Source organism: Chelonoidis abingdonii, chromosome 4, assembly GCF_003597395.2.
Source record: "Chelonoidis abingdonii isolate Lonesome George chromosome 4, CheloAbing_2.0, whole genome shotgun sequence".
In the NCBI taxonomy this organism is placed as follows: domain Eukaryota; kingdom Metazoa; phylum Chordata; order Testudines; family Testudinidae; genus Chelonoidis; species Chelonoidis abingdonii.
The window spans coordinates 104,829,135-104,844,474 of record NC_133772.1 but is presented as its reverse complement, the minus strand read 5'-3'; the positions used below and the strand labels follow the sequence as shown (position 1 = coordinate 104,844,474).

Sequence of the window (15,340 nt, the reverse complement as noted above, 5' to 3'; positions counted from 1 at the left end):
ATTACACAGCATCACCTAAGTGTTCTTTTTGCAACCGCAACTTTGAATAATCTATACAAAATGAGCATAAGAAAACAAACTCATCAGCCTTTATAGACTTTTAAGAAAAGCTGTGATGAATACAGGGCAGAGTAAAGGACCTTTCTGAAATACTAAATTAAAAAGATTAAATTGCTGTACATAGTCGAGGACAAATTTAAAACTAAGCTTTGAAATTTAATTATTAACATGAACAGACCATCACATTTGAAGGGGGATAAAAGCAGTTGCCTACACAGTGTAAGTACTTCTCATATAATTTTCCAAACGCCTTTAGGGTCTATTCAAGAAATTGCTTGGGGACGCACAAAGTACAATGTCTTGCATTTTATTGTAGGATTATGAACCACACTTCATATGATGCTGCAGGCTATTTATGAGAGCTTGTTTATCCATATGAACTTTTTCAAGGGCAGCAGAAAAAGACCTTAATAAATGAAAATGAATTTCTTTTGATGTAATTTCATGAATGTTTGATCGGAATGTATAACAGGTTTATGTTCAAGGAGAACTAGTGAAGTAATAAAATATACATGCAATGTACAGTTGAACCTGCTTATAATGAATTCATATATAATGAAACACTATTTACTAGTACAGTGAAGTAGAGTGAAAGCTCCACATTATTTCAAGGCACTGCAATGTGTAAAATAAAATCCTACTTAGTAATAGTGAACTTCCACTTAAAAAAAAGAGACTTCTAAAATTGCAGCAGTAGAGCCTCCAACGGGGTGGAGACACAGCATTAAAATGTTTCATTCTGCTTTTTTTGTATGCAGAGGCATGGGTGAACCTGAGCCAGAGTACTTATATTTAAATATGTTCCTGTCTGACAGTGACCAGTGTTCAATTACATTTTTTTATTCCAAAACAGGACACTGAAAAAGGAGAGTGTATACTATGAAAACTTACACAAGATTTTTTAAATCATGACCCAGAGACCTGCAGAAATCAGACATTCTGTACCACAGGAGAGCCTGTAATAGCATTGTATTCTGTATTACTGGAAAGAGAGCCTGTAAGAGCATTATATAGAGCTGCATGTGTTATTTCAACAGGTAGATTACAGATGCAACAGACAACAATAACCCACTTACTTTACATCACTACTGTAACAGCTTTACTGTATTTAGCAGCTATCCCAGTGCATAAGAACATATACTTTTCAGAATGAGAGGATATGAGAGTAACACTTGCATATTTTTGATATCACAAGCATGATGATAACTAGTCATAATCTTGTACTTTGGATGATGCCATTTCCATTCTTTCAGGAAAATATTACATGGCAGATGATATAAATGGACATATATGAATAGGGACAAACACATGTATGGTCCCTAGATCATTAGTCTGAAAGTCAGTTGTTTTTTGCCCTCCCTGTCTACCTCCTACCAGTGTAAAATTATGACATTTTTCATCTAATATTCTTTCTTCTAGCAAGAAGGGCAACTGAAAGCTGCCTACATAGCCAATGCTAATACCAATACTAATAGCCAGCTGTCAAATGCTGACCTACAAAGTCACAGATTCCTATCTATCCCTTAGAGGTGGCCACTTCTGATGCCTCCAACTACATACAGCCTTATACCACATAGTCCAGTCCAGTGTTTCAAGTGTATAACTAACGACAACAGATAGAAAATGAAGGGTTAGTGATATCCTGCTCAATCTAGAATACGTCTCTTCTAAAACATAAAAATTAATGGCCAAAATAAAACAGAATGAAATTCAGTTCTGCCAAAGATAGACCAGAGATCTAACAACCACGATTTTAAAGGCTTTCAGTATTTCTAACTTCATTAAAAATTGTTACATTAATTATAACAGAAAGGGCGATCACACTTATCTGCCTGAGAAAAGGTAGGATTTGAAGATGACACTAAAAATGTCAGTCTTAAAAGATTATACACATCACCCGAAACACTGTACAAGACCGATTTACATATATGGGTTCTAAAGTAAGGCTAACAGCCCCTGGGTTTGGGTGCTCCAATGGGTACACAGGTCAGAAATACCCATTTTATTTCTCTAACTGCTCATTTGAACATACACTTGAGATGCTCACGTTTGAAACTAGGTCCATTTTGGCTAAATTTCTAACTATATTAGCTCAGAGGTCAAAATATTTTATGAATAAATGGTAAGAAAATAAATGAAATTCAGGTCTTCATTTTGGTAACCAACAAAATTTGAAGTGCTTGAATTTACTATTAATCTGAATTCAATTTTTAATATACCATACAATAAATGACCACAAGCCAAAAAATGTTACCATGCTCTATCCAAAATCATATTTTTGTACAGTATGAAAATAAACAAAAACACAATAACTGCAAATCACTTTACAACAAATCATTTAATCTCCATCTCCCAGAAACCTTGCTGCAATCATAGTTATACTGACAAAGTTTGCTTTTAAATAAAATATAAATAGAAGAAGAGGTTTATTTCACCTTCACATGGTGTCTTTCTCATGCAGACCTCAGATTTCCACATTTGTATCCCTTTAAAGGATTTGATATGCAGGGAAAGAAGAAAGGATGATGGTAAAAATTTCAATTTAGATATTACTACAGGCTGCCACAATCTATACTAAACAGTATGCTATTTTCATACCTTTTACTGATGTGTTGGGTGGAGGTCCTTCCATTCTCAAGTTCCACGGAGGATCCCCCTGATTAGCAAAGTCCCTCATTTTCAGATAGCTAATTGTAAGTCGGATAATGGATGCCTTGTCAAGCTGACTTGTAATGGCTGCAGGGAGTGGCAACAACTTTGCCAACTCATAGAATTCAAAATTTTCCTTTCCCCGGCGAGAGCGAGCAGCATCTCGGGATTTTTCCTTTCGCAAGGCTTGTAAACTGAAACGAAAACAACAAAGGAGGACATTCATCAGTATTAGTGTTCTGTCACATTTAACCCACTTGCTTTTGTTGATGGGTTCCTATATAAATTACCAACATTTTCCAAATGCTGACATGTACAGATATGCAATTTTCAGGATATACTTCAACAATACCGTGCTCTTGCAATATTTGAATACTAATTATGGTATTTTCCTTTCAGTAGTAGCAAACAAGTTCAGTAACCATTCTTAATTCAGTTCTGTCATCCTCTAAGCCTGATCGCCCTGACCACCAATCAGTCTCACCCATTCACAGGGCAGATGGATTTGCCAGCGGTTTCCCTGGATGGATTAAAAGGGCTCCTTAACCATCTTGACCAATCAGAGCCCAGCTTTGCGTCAAGCTCCACCAAAGGCCATACCTCTGGCTTTAAGAAGCCCTCTTATTAAGCCTCATTATGAGAAGCTGGGGGAAGAGCAAAGGGCCACTCACATTCTCCTCTGACAATCCATGTGCTTTGGGAGATGTCTTATCCAAGCAGTTGTCCCTTATCCTTGGGATATTTGTATTGCCATTTAATAATAATGATATGGCCATTTCCTTCTATTTCCAAACTAATGTGAATCTTTGAGAAGATTACTGGTCCAATGGATGAGGTTAGGGGGAAGCTTCAGAGGTGATATATCTTGATTTAAGTAAGGTTTTTACCACAGCTCCACATCACATTCTCATAAGTAAACTAGGGAAATGTGGTCTAAATGTAATTACTATACGGTGGGTTCATAACCACTTAAACACTGTACACAAAGAGTAGTTATCAATGGTTCACTGTCAAACTAGAAGGACACATCTATTGGGGAACCACAAGGATGTGTCATGGGTCCAGTATTATTTATAACATTTTCATTAATGACTTCGAAAGTGGAATGGAGAATATGCTTATAAAATCTGTGGAGCTGAAAGGCGTTGCAAGCACTTTGGAAGACAGGATGAGAATTCAAAATTGATAAACTGGAGAATTGGTCTGAAATCAAAAAGATGAAATTCAATAAAGACAAGTGCATAGCACTTCACTTAGGAAAGCAAACTCAGCTGCACAAATACAAAATGGGGAATAACTGGCTACGTGGTCATACTGCTGAAAAGGATCTGGGGGTTACAGTGGATCACAAATTGAATATGAGGTCAACAGTGTGATGCAATTGCAACAAAGGTTAATATTTGGAGGTTTATTACAGGAGCATCATCTGTAAGATACAGGTGAGGCCTCAGCAGGAGTACTGTGTCCAATTCTGGGCACCACACTTTAGGAAACATGGACAAATTGGAGAGAGTCCAGAGGAGAGCAACAAATATAATAAAAGATTTAGAAAATCTAACCTTTTTCCAACATTCCAAATATCTGACAAGCTTCAACTGTCAACATCTTGTTTTCAAAACAACATGCAAGAGAAATTTTTCCTTCTTTCCCTCCAATGGGGCATTTCCTCTGAAATTTTATTTGTTTGACGTGTAGGGTGGGCAATATTTTGTTCAGTATTTTAACCATCCAGGGGTTGAAGAGGGAGCTTTCTATTCAGGAAAAACAGGCTATTTAACAGTAACTGTTGTTCTTCAAGATTCACCTTTCTGGGATATCGTGCCGTTGGTGTCAAGTTGCAGCGTGATATAATTCCCCTACTCTATATAAGAGACAGTATCCCCCAACCACTTCAGGTCCTTTTGCCTAACTGAAGAGTCCTGATATCATATTAGTTAGAACTCCAAGGCATAAGGGAAGGTAGGCAGGTAGCATGAATCCAGAGGCAATTCTTGAAGAACAGAAGTTATTGGTAAGTAACGCTTTTCTTCTTCGAGGGCCTTTGTGTACTTTCATTTGTGGGAGATTAGTCCTTCCCTACCAGGATGGAGGACAAGGAGTTCTTAGCTAAATATGGACTGGCCCTCCTAAACATCATTGGAGCATGATGCTAACTCCAAGAAGTAGTGTCTGGTGAAAGTGTGCATAGAACTCAAAGTTGCTGCTTTGCATATTCTCCTGGGGGAACCTGCCTAAGGCATACCATTGACACTACAGCTGCTCTCTTGCAATGAGTCTCTAAACCAGGAGGTACTGGTTTCCTAGCTAAAATGTAGCAATATTCCATACATCTCCTAATTCAGTGATAAAGTCTCTGTTTGGTAATAGATTCTCCCCATACATTACAAATAATTTACTGGATTTTCTAAAGGACTTTTCTAGGTAACAGAACACCCTCTTTACAGTGAGGTTATGGTGACAGAACCTGGGGAAGAACCAAGGAAGGAAAACATATTGAGATAGGTGAAAATTTGAGACCACCTGGAAGCTGGGATGGGGACTCATGGTGACTTTGTCCTTGTGGATCACAGCATAAGGCACAGTGGCAATCAAAGCACTAAACTCACTGACCCTCTGACCAGATGTAATTGTTATGAGGAATGCTATTTTTATTGCTAAATGTTTGAGAGCAAGAGAGTCTTGTGCCAGAGGCTCACAAGAAGTACCTATTAGCTTCATTAGAACAAGATTTGAGTTCCAAGAAGGTACCATTAGTATATGGCTGTAATATCTCATATAAGGTATCACATGAAAGGTCATGATTAGGGCCCTACTAAATTCACGGCCATGAAAAACACTGTGAACTGTGGTCTCCCATGGACTGGTTCATGGACTGTGGACTCTGGTCTCCCACCGTAGAATCTGGTTTTCTGTGTGCTTTTACCTATAGGGATTTCATGGGAGGAGTCCAGCATTTCTCAAATTGGGGGTACACTCACCCAAAAGGGAGTTATGGGGGGGTTGCAAGGTTTTTTAGGGGGTACTGCCTAAAGGATGGCATTCCCATCCTTACTCTGTGCTGATTTCAGAGCTGGAGAGTGGTGGCTGTTGTCCGGGTGACTAGCTCTGAAGGCAGTGCCCTGCCAGCAACAGCACAGAAGTAAGGGTGGCAACACCATACCATGCCACCCTTACTGCTGCGCTACTATTGGTGGTGGCACTGCCTTCAAATCTGGGCTCCCGGCCAGCAGCCAACGCTCTCCAGCTGCTCAGTCTGAAGGCAGCACCGCATCCAGCAGCAGTACAGAAGTAAGAATAGCAGTATCGCAACCCTCCCCCCCGCCAACTCCTTTTGGCGTCAAGACCCCTACAATTACAACATTGTGAAATTTCAGATTTAAAAAGCTGATATCATGAACTTTACGATTTTTAAAATCCTATGACCATGAAATTGACCAAAACGGACCGTGAATTTGGTAGGGCCCTAGTCATGATCTGCTAAAACTCATTGTTCTGTCAAAATATGTGCATCATCATTGTACACAGAATTATGATATTCTGCTAAAAGAACCTTCTAAGAGCCACTTTTCTTGCACTGGTGTCCAGGTAGGGTGATCAGACAGCAAATGTGAAAAATCAGGATGGGGGTGGGGGGTAATAGGAGCCTATATAAGAAAAAGACCCAAAAATCGGGACTGTCCCTATATAAAATCAGGACATCTGGTCACCTTATGTCCAAGGCCTCTCTGCTGTTCTTATAGAGTACCTATCGAGCATACAACCCTTGGTGCCAAATGCCATGGCTGCTTCCTTCCATTCCTCAGGCAAGGAATCTAAGATGGGGCTTATGGCATCCAACAGGGCATAACTGAAATAGGACTCAGCAGCTTGATATTGGCAGTTGAAGGCCTAGTGAGCCAGATGAGTAGGCTCTGATGCCATAATCATCCAAGTTACACCCTTTCCTGTCAGAAGGGGCAGAGTAAGATGCCTTCTTGTACTGTGCTGCAGATACCACCATGAAGCTTACTGAACGATTGGTGGCAGTGCTGAGGTCTGTGCCAGAGCTGATCTCACAGAAGGCAGTGTTGGGGCCACAGCAGCAAAATGTGTCTTGCATCAGAGGACCTAGGCAGGGAGGCTAGTCTCAATACCTTCAGCCAGCCCACTGGAGTATCAAGCTGTGGGCACTGAGAAGCCAGATGAGCCTGGAGCCTAATGTGCAAGGAGTGAAGTTATAGCAAACCATATACTGAGTTACTGAGTGGTCTTGCCAGACGCAGAAGACACAGGGGTCAGTCTGCTGTGCAACAAATGGACTGGAAGCACACTTCTTGAAGCCCTTATGGATTCGGGATCCTCAGCACAAAAATACATCTAGGCAAGGACTATGTATGCTAAACTATCCTATATATACTATACTAACTAACTACAAGAAAATAACAATAATAACCTAGGCTAAGGGAAGATTTAGCCTGAGAACATTAACTGTATGTATACACTGCAACATAAGACCTGGGTTTGAGTTCAGGCTCAAGCCTGAACTCTGTTCCATCTACACACAAATCCCACTAACCCAGGGTTCCCACTAACTCAGGCCCCAGGACCTCATGGGAGTGGAAAGTCTGAGTCTCAGCCAAGCCAGGACCCAGGGTTCAAGTCCCATTGCTTTGCTGCGTAGACACAGTCACAATGGACTTGTGCACTGGGATTCTGCCAAAAGTATTTCACAAGCCCATGGGCTGACTTTCTTTGTCCTCAGAGCAATCAAGTTTTCCCACATTTCACCAACAACAAAGGGCTAGAGTGCCCACAAATCTGGGATATGAGTGGTTAGACTTGGACCCATATAATACAGTGTAGATGCTGGAGCCCCAGGATGGGACCCAAGGTCCAACAATTCCTAACCTGGGGTTACAAATGAGAATAGATGCTCAAGCCCTAGGTTGACAACCCCAGGATCTGCTATCTCGAGTTCTACTAACCCCAAGTTTACATTACAATGTACCCACAAACCCTATAGTGAATTCCATTCACTCTCTGCAAATGGTTGGAGTTAGAAGGGTGCACTCCCTTATACGAGTGGGGCATAAAACATGGTAGATGCAGAATACATGATGGTGTGCTGTGGTATCAAAGTTTTATTGACACTCATTTGGGATAACCTGAATAACTCACTCATGACTTCAATATTCTTGTGCTCATTCCGGTCTTACACTGATACACCCTTTCTACCACGCCCAACATGTATTCTATGTATCTTCTACTTTTATAGTTTGCAAAAATGAAGAGCTTCACACTCTGTGATTATACAGACTACCATGGTATTTTTTTTAAAAGGTTACAAAATAAACATATATGCTGACCAACATTAATAATTCCTCAGATTATTAATGGTCTGTTTATTTTCTGCATTCATCTCTGTTTTGACAAGATAATCAATTAAGTAAGTTTCAGTTTCAATTTTTCATGCTGCAAATCTGTATTTCAAATAGAATCGGTGAATGTTTATATTTACGCACAACTGTTCCTATTTGTATTTTGAAAATACAATCTTGGAGCCATTGTTATTTGTCTCTGATTTCATATGGCTGTGCTTGTTTGGGCTTTTTTAATTTGGACACATTTTTACATTGTCCCTTTAAACCCAATTCTCAATACAATTCAAGAATTCCCTCAGTGAGATTCTTTTGAAATGTCAGTTTCCACAACTCTGACCCTGCATAATTACACCAGCACTACAGGTCCCATAGTCTTTTAAAGTGACAGCACTGAATTTGTAATAAATAGCGATTGGTTTGGAGGGCTACAGCAATAAAATAAAGCTCTAGGGACGAAAGGTTGTTGAAACTATGATCTAATGGCTGAAGCCAATGGCAATGACACTGTGTGTACTTTAGTCTATTGCCCATTTTCATTAGCTAGTACCAAAAAATGCAGCAAATTCTCACAAGGTGAGCAAATCAGTTTTTGTAATGCTACTGAAATCCTGTGTTATCACCAGTGGTGCTGGAATATTTAATAGTTGGGGTGCTGAAAGTAGCTTTTACTTTTTACCTCATGCCCCCCCCCATGCCCCTGTCTACACCCCCTCCACCCCCCAGAGCTGGGGCCAGGAGCAGGGCCACGTCTCTGAGAGGAGGCTGACCCAGGTGTAAGGGCGCTGAGGCCAGGACCACAGCTGGGGGCGGGCATGGGGCCAGGAGCAGAGCCCCAGGCACGAGGCCAGCAGCCAGGACCCCACACGCAGAGCCAGGAGTGGAGCCTCAGCCATGGGGGCCGGCGGCCAGGACCCTGAGAGCAGAGCCATGGGATCTGGGCCCCAGGAATGGAGCTCTGGGAGCTGGGGGTCAGGGGCCCAGGAGCAGAGCCTTGGGTGTGGGGCCCCAAGAATGGGGCCAGCGGCCCGCATAAAACCTGGGGGTGCTGCAGCACCCCTCGCACCCCTAGTTCCTGTGCCTATGGTTTTCACAAGAAGGCATGCAAACACGGAAAGAGCCCAGAATTCTTTGCAGCACTGTACAGCGACAGCAGTGATCATCATCATATACACAAATTCAGCTTGTGAATTTCTTAAGCCTCTAATAGAAATAAGGATTTCATTTAGTAGCGGCAAAACCAGATCCAGTACAATAATATTTAATACCTAATAATGTCTATATTGTTATATGTAATCATTAAATACAGATAATTAAAACATTTCTGTAGTCTTTTTCATCCAAAATATCTCAAAGTGCACAATAAACATTCTTCAGTTAAGCCTCAAAGCACCTTTGTCATCAGATGGATATTATATCTCCTTTATAAAAGGGAATCTAAAACACACAAAGGTTGTGTGAATTGTGCAAGATCACACAGTGAGTTATTGGGAGATAATGGACTAGAGCCCCGGAGTCCTAACTCCCAGTCCTATGCACTAACTCTAACCACTAAATAACACAGACTTTCAATTATCTGCATTTTTTTCTGTACATTTTCTAGGGTAGCCAAGATAACACCTCTAATTGTTAAATAGGTAACTAGGTTAGAAGTAGTATGATGTATGGAAATACAGTGCACTCCTTTTATAAGCGTCACGTCCATCCCGGATATTTTGATTCTTATAAGCAGTTGATTCTTACAAGCAGAGTATTTTAGTTAGTATAGGAATGATTTTGTCCCAGTGGTTTTGATCACTATATGCAGCTGATTCTTACATCAACAATTCTTATAAATGGAGTGCACTGTAAATATAGACTGCTACTTACACAACTTACTAAATGTACAGTAGTTTTTTAATTATACATGGTAAATACTAGAAATACACAAAAAGAACAGGAGTACTTGTGGCACCTTAGAGACTAACAAATTTATTTGAACATAAGCATATTCTTTCAAGCCTACCCAGGAAAAGGGGTGTAAGGACTTTTGGGGGGGGGGAGGAATTAGCCTCAAATCTGCCCAGGAAAGGGGGCGTTAGAGACTTGGGAAATATTTGGGGAAAGGCAGAGTTCCAAGTGGCTCTCCCCTAAGATGTGGAACACGCTTGGTGGTGGCAGCTTACTGTTAACCTAAGCTGGTAAATAAGCTTAGGGGGTCTTTCATGCAGGTCCCCACATCTGTACCCTAAAGTTCAGGGTGGGAAGGGAACCTCGACATGGTTATGCTCAAATAAATGTAAAAGCAGCAAAGAATCCTGTGGCACCTTATAGACTACAGACGTTTTGGAGCATGAGCATGTATTCACCCACGAAAGCTCATGCTCCAAAACATCTGTTAGTCTATAAGATGCAGGATTCTTTGCTGCTTTTACAGATCCAGACTAACACGGCTACCCCTCTGATACTCAAATAAATGTGTTAGTCTCTAAGGTGCCACAAGTTCTCCTGTTCTTTTTGCTGATACAGACTAACACGGCTGCTACTCTGAAACTAGAAACACACTTTCTTATCTTGTATTCAACTTACTATCACTAACCTACAGTGCATCACATCACTGTATTATTCTTTTTTAGTTAAATCTATGCAACTGAATACATAGATGGGTCAATTTTAGCTGATTTGAGAGAGAGAGAGAGAGAGAGAGAGAGAGAGAGAGAGAGAGATTTCAAACATTGTGACCTAACATAGCACTCTCTCATCAGTCCCTCTTTTAGCCACATTTCTGACTTGGATAATTTTGGCTGTTGTGTTCATGGGGACAAAGACAACCTAGGTGGGGGTTAAAGATGGTTCACATCAGTGGGTGAGCACAGCAGCTGGCTATTAATGTTTGAGTGGGGTATTATAATAATCTGTTGTCTATCACCACCAATGCTATGTCATATAAATGCCCCTCTCTCAAACTTCATTGATGATCCTGGTGCATCAGTGACCTGTGACAAATTAAACTAAAAGACAGAAACTGGAATAGCACTGAATCCAACAGTCTGCAACAGAGGATTTCTTGTGCTTTTATGCCACTATTATTGTATCTGAACTTTTTGGCCAATACTTTGACACAGTGGCTTCTGAAAGGGTATATTCAGTGCACTCCAATAACTGATTAATGCAACAATGGGGGGAATTAAGATTGCATATAGAAAAAAGAAATGGGCTACTGACAGAGAAAAAAAAACATGGGGAAAAAGTAATGGTCCATTAACTGGTCCCGTTCACATTTCAGACATTCTTTTGAACCTCCAACAAGGAAGTTGCTTGTGGGAGAGGAAGTGGTGATGACAAACATCTCTCTCTCCCTCTGTGGCAGAACGTATTGTCTCTGACCTTAGCAGAAGGTCAGTTAGCCATGGGTGAACAGCCACGACAACTGACCTTAAAAATATTGGTTCTTCCAATGTGGTGGACATCTATGGTTACATATGTCCATAGGTATGGGCAAAGATCTGCCTTTTCCCCTTGAGCTTGTGTCAAGAATTCTACCCACCTGGTCCCAAGAGACGGAGTGGAAAAAGGTAATCTCGTGGTCAAAGCACAATACTGGGAGTTAAGAGATACTCAGTCTATTTTTGGGTTTGCAACATTTGCGTGTGTCGTTGGTAAATCACTTAAGCAGTCCATGTTTCAGTTTCCTCATTTGTAAAATAGGAATAATAATTAAGGCTAAGATTTTGTCACAGATATTTTTAGTAAAAGTCACGGACAGGTCACGGGCAATAAAGAAAAATTCACAAAAGCCCACGACCTGTCCCTGACTTTTACTAAAAAATATCAGTGAGAAAAACAAGGAGCTGCGGAGTCCCCACACCACCCACAGCAGCTAGGCAGCTGCGGGGGCTCCGGTTCGGAACTCTGGCAGTGGAGATTGGAGCTCCAGAATACCCTGCCACCCACGGGGGCTCGGCATTCTCAGGGGACCCCAGAGCCCACAGCTCCTGGCCGCTGCAGGCTGAAGTCATGGAGGACTCTGGAAGTCATGGATTCCATGACTTCTGTGATCTCTGTGACAAAATCGTCACCTTAATAATACTTATAAATTTGTTAATTAATATTTGTAAAATTATCTTGAGAACCTTGAAGGGGAAGTTCTACATATGTACAAAGTAATATACTAATTATTAGGAAAAGTTTATTGAACATCAGAAGACACAAAGGTGATTGTGAATCACCCTGTTTATGCACCAAAACCTTATTTTTAGTGCACTTCAGGCAATTACCATGATCATAGGTACCAAATGGATGCTATAATCAGAACTGCTTGACAATACAACTTCAACAAGACTTTGGATGGTGGGCACAGAACCACCATATGGTCATGTATTGTGACGGGAAAGGTTCCAGGTCCACCATACATTTGTGAGCATTGTGAAGGCAGAAAGACAGGGGCATTCAGCTTGTACCATTACTGATGATGGGAGGAGACAGCAATGCTGATGCTAAGATTCTCCATGTTTTTTGTTTTGTTTTTCACATTATTCCAATGGCAGTTCTAAAGTACTTGTGAAATAATAGAGTTTTTTTTTTCAATATAACAGTTACAAATGAGTAGAGGAAAATGAAACAAAATATACTGTAGTCTTATAGGATGTTAATCTTAATTGAAATCATGCCTGGTTTTGCAAAACTGTAAATTAAATACAAATAGCCTACGAAAATCAATACCTAAGCCATCCTCAAGTTTTGTTCATTTCTAGCTTCTATACTATTATCAATGGCTCCTTTGGATTGTGTTTATTATTCTGACTTAACTTCTGAATAGGTATTTTTCCCCTTTCAGCTTTTCTTTTATCCCAGTTATTATTTTTCTTGGTAAAACTGCATACTGTGTCACATCCACAGATACTTCCCTTGTTCTACAGGTGGTATCCCAACTCAGAATTTAAAAATTTCTTGGATTACTAAACTAATGATGTTATTACATAGAAGAGAACAATATTTATTTTATTTTTTAAGTACATATGAGAAATCAGCTAAGCAGATTTTTATGGATTCCCCTAATTGTTTGCTTAGGAGAGCCTAGCATTGCACAGTTCTACTATTTATCAATCTGGCATGCAGCTTCCAAGGAGGAAGGCAAACCTGTATTAAAAATTAAACTGTCAAAAATTCATCAAACGACTCCAGGATTTTAATTCATGAACCTTTGAACATCCTCAGTACTTGGTCAGATCTCTGGTCATAGTTATCAGTGGAATCCATAGTTACTACAATATCTACAAAGAGTCCTGTGGCACGTTATAGACTAACAGAAGTATTGGAGCATAAGTTTTCGTGGGTGAATACCCACTTCATCAGACGCATCAATATCTACACTTGCTCTGACATGTGCTGCATGAGGAGACTTTCGGGTGAAAGTGCAACATATAATCCACTGAGCCACAATGCCTTTCCAAACAGTTCTTCTCATCAGACTAGATATATCTGACATCGGACTAAGTTCAAAGTCAATCAAATCAAGCCCTGTGCATGAACAAACACTTTTCAGGGGCATTCATTTTTCCATTCCATAAATATCAGTGCTGTTACAAGGCAAAAGTTAGCCAAAAATGTAAACAAAACCATTATCTGGCATTATCATGAATATCATAGTACACAAATTGAAACCCTTTAATGCTGTCCAAGAAAAAGTAATGACTGCAGAAACCTTTCTTTAATGTGTGAAGAAAGCTACACAGTATATGCTTCAAGTTAAAGCTGGAATCTTCAAGTTCAAGGTAAGAACTCTGCTGCTTAACTAATGCACTGTTCATAGCTGTCATCATTAATTTATGTTAGCCTCTGTAAACATCAAGAGTATAATAGGCCAATTTCACAACTAAATATAGATGCACATTTTGCCCTTATATAAATGGCAGATTGCTGCTGTAGATCATCACTGCAGCAACACGTCAGTAAAGATGCACTGTTTGATGGTCTGATGCTCACACAATATATAAAACCAGTTGTAATGGTTGTTTGGAAGCAAAGTGTAACATAGCAGCAAAATTTCATTTGTTCCACAAACTCAAGATATATTAAGCTTCGCTGACAAAGACTGTTTGATGTGCTAAATCAGTTTGACCTTCATTTTTGCTTTATATTTCTCATTTAACACATGAAATGACCACTTTTTTTCTGTATACAAGAAAATATCATAGACCTGGAATACTATTAAAATGTTGTCTTTCCTTATATGTAGCAAAAAATAAGCTGTAGGTATGTCAACAATTTTTGTAAATGAGATGTTATAAGTTGTTAAAAATAATGCACATATTAACCCACGGTTTTGATAATTACATCTAGGTTTTGTATTTGTTTGATATCAAAATGTTACAGAAGTGTATCAAGTAAATGCATGGTCTCTCCCTCAGTAAAGCTGTTTAAATCTTATTAAATTGTTTTATCACCAATAAGCATCTTTGCCGCAGTGCTTTAAATGGCAGGCTTTACTTTCCAAGTGAGTTATTAGAACAGTAATAATAGGAAGCTATCAGGTTTTTCAGGATGTCTAAGCAATGTCCCTACACAATTTTTTAAACTCTTGTACACTTTAATTCAAACAGCAATTAAATATGCTGATATAACACCAAATCTTTTAATTGTACCATTCAGCTCAGACCCAAATTCTAGAACTGAACTGTAACGTTGTGATCTTTTTTTGAACCATGCAATTGGCAGTGTCAGGATAATAGAGAAACTACAGTTTTATCAAGCAATTTTGCAGCACCAAACAAACAGCACTTTACCTTGAAGCAACTTGTACATTTCACACCTTAAATTTCTATTTACCAAATCAGCTAATCACTTCACAATTGAACTTCTCAGAACAAAAAATTATCAATTAAAGTGGTTGAAACTCCTGCAAATTATCATTTAGGAATGAAGTAATTGCTTTCATCAGGGCAGAAAAGCCCACCAGAACAGAAATGTCACTTTAGATTAGTGTTCTCACTCCTGAAGCTATGGATGACACAGCTGATATAAGACTAAATGCCAAGACCAATCAATTGCTTTTGTGGCTCTGTTCTGAGCTGCTGTAAAAGGGGCCATTTTCTAGGATCTACTCTTCATTATAGTAAATGCTATCTCCTTGGTAACATAATTCTATTTCTCATAAATTCTGTCTGAGAGCATTGTCCTAACAATGGATGTTTGTGGAAAAGAATGCTGTTGGTTTAATGCACAGAATTAAGTGTGAATGGCTGTCAAAGTACTATAGTTTACTTGTTCTTAAACATAAATTGAAGCCTTCTACA

The 15,340-nt window shown here is 39.6% G+C and overlaps 1 protein-coding gene across 4 annotated transcripts in view; it reads right to left on the bottom strand.

Annotated features, from left to right (window-relative positions):
* The window catches only part of NPAS3 (neuronal PAS domain protein 3), an 842,887-nt gene that overhangs the window by 587,145 nt on the left and 240,402 nt on the right, over window positions 1–15,340 (bottom strand). For 3 of the 4 annotated variants that reach the window (XM_032798433.2, XM_075065506.1, XM_032798435.1), the window contains 2 exons: window positions 2,659–2,903; window positions 2,496–2,546 (listed from right to left, as the gene is read on the bottom strand). In XM_032798433.2, the coding sequence (XP_032654324.1) occupies window positions 2,496–2,546; window positions 2,659–2,903 (296 nt within the window). The remainder of the gene's footprint in view (window positions 1–2,495; window positions 2,547–2,658; window positions 2,904–15,340) is intronic. The other variant, XM_032798434.2, reaches the window with a different exon arrangement.